Source organism: Protobothrops mucrosquamatus, unplaced genomic scaffold (genome assembly GCF_001527695.2).
Source record: "Protobothrops mucrosquamatus isolate PMUCROS unplaced genomic scaffold, P.Mucros_1.0 scaffold192, whole genome shotgun sequence".
NCBI lineage: Eukaryota > Metazoa > Chordata > Lepidosauria > Squamata > Viperidae > Protobothrops > Protobothrops mucrosquamatus.
In genome coordinates, this window is record NW_015386548.1 from 106,441 (window position 1) to 109,087 (window position 2,647).

General features: G+C 33.6%; 1 protein-coding gene across 1 annotated transcript in view; it reads right to left on the bottom strand.

Moving 5' to 3' along the window:
- Nucleotides 1-2,647, bottom strand: part of LOC107285556 (cytochrome P450 2K6-like) — an 18,784-nt gene that overhangs the window by 8,476 nt on the left and 7,661 nt on the right. Inside the window, exons 3-4 of the mRNA XM_015813757.1 lie at nucleotides 1,009-1,158; nucleotides 76-236 (exon numbers count right to left, since the gene is read on the bottom strand). Of these exons, the coding sequence (XP_015669243.1) occupies nucleotides 76-236; nucleotides 1,009-1,158 (311 nt within the window). The remainder of the gene's footprint in view (nucleotides 1-75; nucleotides 237-1,008; nucleotides 1,159-2,647) is intronic.

Genomic DNA, 2,647 nt, shown 5'->3' on the forward strand with positions numbered 1-2,647 from the left:
AATCCTGAATAATTCACACTGCCTTTTCTATACAATAAATGAGCTGTTAATATTTTGCAAATGAATAATCATTACCTGCATTGGAAGGCTTCCTGAAAGCCTGATATTTTCTGTTGCCAAACTCAATAATTTAATAAATCTAGAATCTTCATAGTCATATCGCTTCCCAAGTAAAATAGATACTATGATATTGCCAACAGCTGCAGTCATAATTCCTCTGAATTCAAATGGTTTTCCTAGACATCAAATGTAGATTTTTATCAAAATATAATATAAAATTATCATAAGTATTAACATTATATTTCATTGTCTTGATTCTAGCATCAATCTATTGTTGCAGTGGCTTGTTGAGTTCATATTCTTAGAAAGTGATTTATGTAAATGGATAAAGAGGCGAATCATCATATTGCAACACCCTTTGGGGAGGAAACCCCTGAGGTTAGTGTGACAGGAGTTGATACATTCCAATGACTCTCTGCCTAACTGGCTTCCTCTGACTGATGAAGCTGCCTGGATGGGCAGCGAAATGTCCCTCAAACTAACAACAACAAAATAGTCCAGTTGCAATGAGTCAACCTTCAGACAACTGCAGACAACTTTTAGACAAAGTTGTAAATTATTTAAAAGATGAATCATTTGAAATATTAAGACTTTTGTTAAGATTTTTGAAAAACTGAAGAAACAAAACAATAGTTTTATGAGAATACACATTGTTTAATTAACAGAAAACAGTTAAAAAAATGAAATCTGAGACTCCATGGACATAGAAATTGGCCACTAGAAGAGACCAACATTTCAGGAAGGGAAAAGTAGAGAAAAAAGAGGTGATAGAAATCCTACATGATTTGAGTTTTTATTATCTTTTAGCATTGTAAAAGCCATTGAATAAAAACTTTTTTAAAAGAGCTACAGTTTGGAAGTTTGGAGTATGTCATGCAGGAACCTCAATCCCTTCAAAATAACATAAGACAGATAAGTTTTTGAACTCCAGAAGAAACACCAACTCACCTTTATAAGATTCAAACTTCTTTACCAGAAAACTGCACTCTTCAGCTATTCTGCTTTCCATAGACCTCTTACCCATCCCATAGTCCCGTAATGTGGTTAACATAAATCGCCTCATCACCCTCCAGTTCTCACCATGGGAAAAAACTATTCCTGAAAAAACAAAAATATGCAAAATTTCAAATGACTGTGAAGAAAGGCACTCCCTACCATCATCCCTCTGGATCTTCCAGCACCCAAGGAACATTTCTTAAATACTTAGTTAATTTCCAAGTGTTGTTGCTTTAGAATTTGCCTAAATCAGTGTTTCTCAACCTTGGCAATGTTAAACTATATGGACTTTAGCTCCCAGAATTCCCCATCCAATTCTGTGAGATGAAATCCATATATCCCGAAATTGGCCTGTTTAGGAAACACTGAACTAAATCATGTATGGCAAAGAGACAAATAACTCTGCCTCAAAATATCCTAATAATCATTAGAGAAACAGTTTGAGGAAGAAATCCATGGGTCCACTTAACAGAGTGATTACAGAGACCATTCCAGTTCAGAGAACTGGCTAGACACATTTTAAAGAAAGTGAAGAAATATATCTTTTAAAAAACCACCCCATGTGATCATTTATTCCACAATGAACAATGTCTATCCAATAGATATTGTATCTATTGAATATACAATATCATTCTAGAATACCTAACGAACAGCATCACTAAATCTTAGCAGAGCCATATTTCCCTTTGTTTTCTGTAGTTTCTTCCTACATTTAGTTTCTGACATGGTTTTTCCCTTTTCAATTGTTACCCACAGTGCTTTTTTAAAAAAATCATTTTTTCTGGTGTTCCCTGATACCTCTTTCAGTTATTATTGTGAAACAAGTTACAGTAAATATGCATTTTTATGTAGAAGCCTCTTAGGGGATCTTCTGACTCCCATAAGACACCCCCCAAGACTGAAAAGGCAACCTATTTATTTATTTATTAAATTACATGCTACTTATTTCACTGTCAAGCAACTCTAAAACTTAAATAGATTAAAATAACTAATGGCACTCTCCTTCCTCACTGAGGTTAACTGATTCTACTATTTTCATATCTTAGCTAATTTATTGTAATCATAATTAGTAAATTGTAATCAGACGAGATTTTGAAAATGATCCAGAGATGCAGATATTGCAGTGTTTTATTCAACTCATTTTAAAGCAAACAGATGTAATGAGCCTTTCTTGGTTTATTTTCTTAAACCGTTAATGGTTGTAAATTTTCATATTTCTCTGACTTTGGGATGCAGGTCTTGGGCATTGTGGGAAAGAATGTTGTAGTGTGAGGGAATTCTGTACAGAGTATCATTCCAGGATTTGGGGAGCAAACTATCAACATCTCAGGCACACGCAAAAAAAAATATGTTTAAGTGCAAATATTTTTATTTATTTATTTTTTTTATTATTTTTTTATTTACATGGATTTATATGCCGCCCTTCTCCCTATAGGACTCAGGGCGGCTTACAGCATATTAAAACACATAAAACATCGTCCCCCCATAAAAACCTATTAAAAACCAAATATTTTTTTTCGCTGTATAATTAATTAAGATTTAAATTAAAATTGTCCCTATTTAAAAATTCTCCCTAGGCCAGACCCGCTTG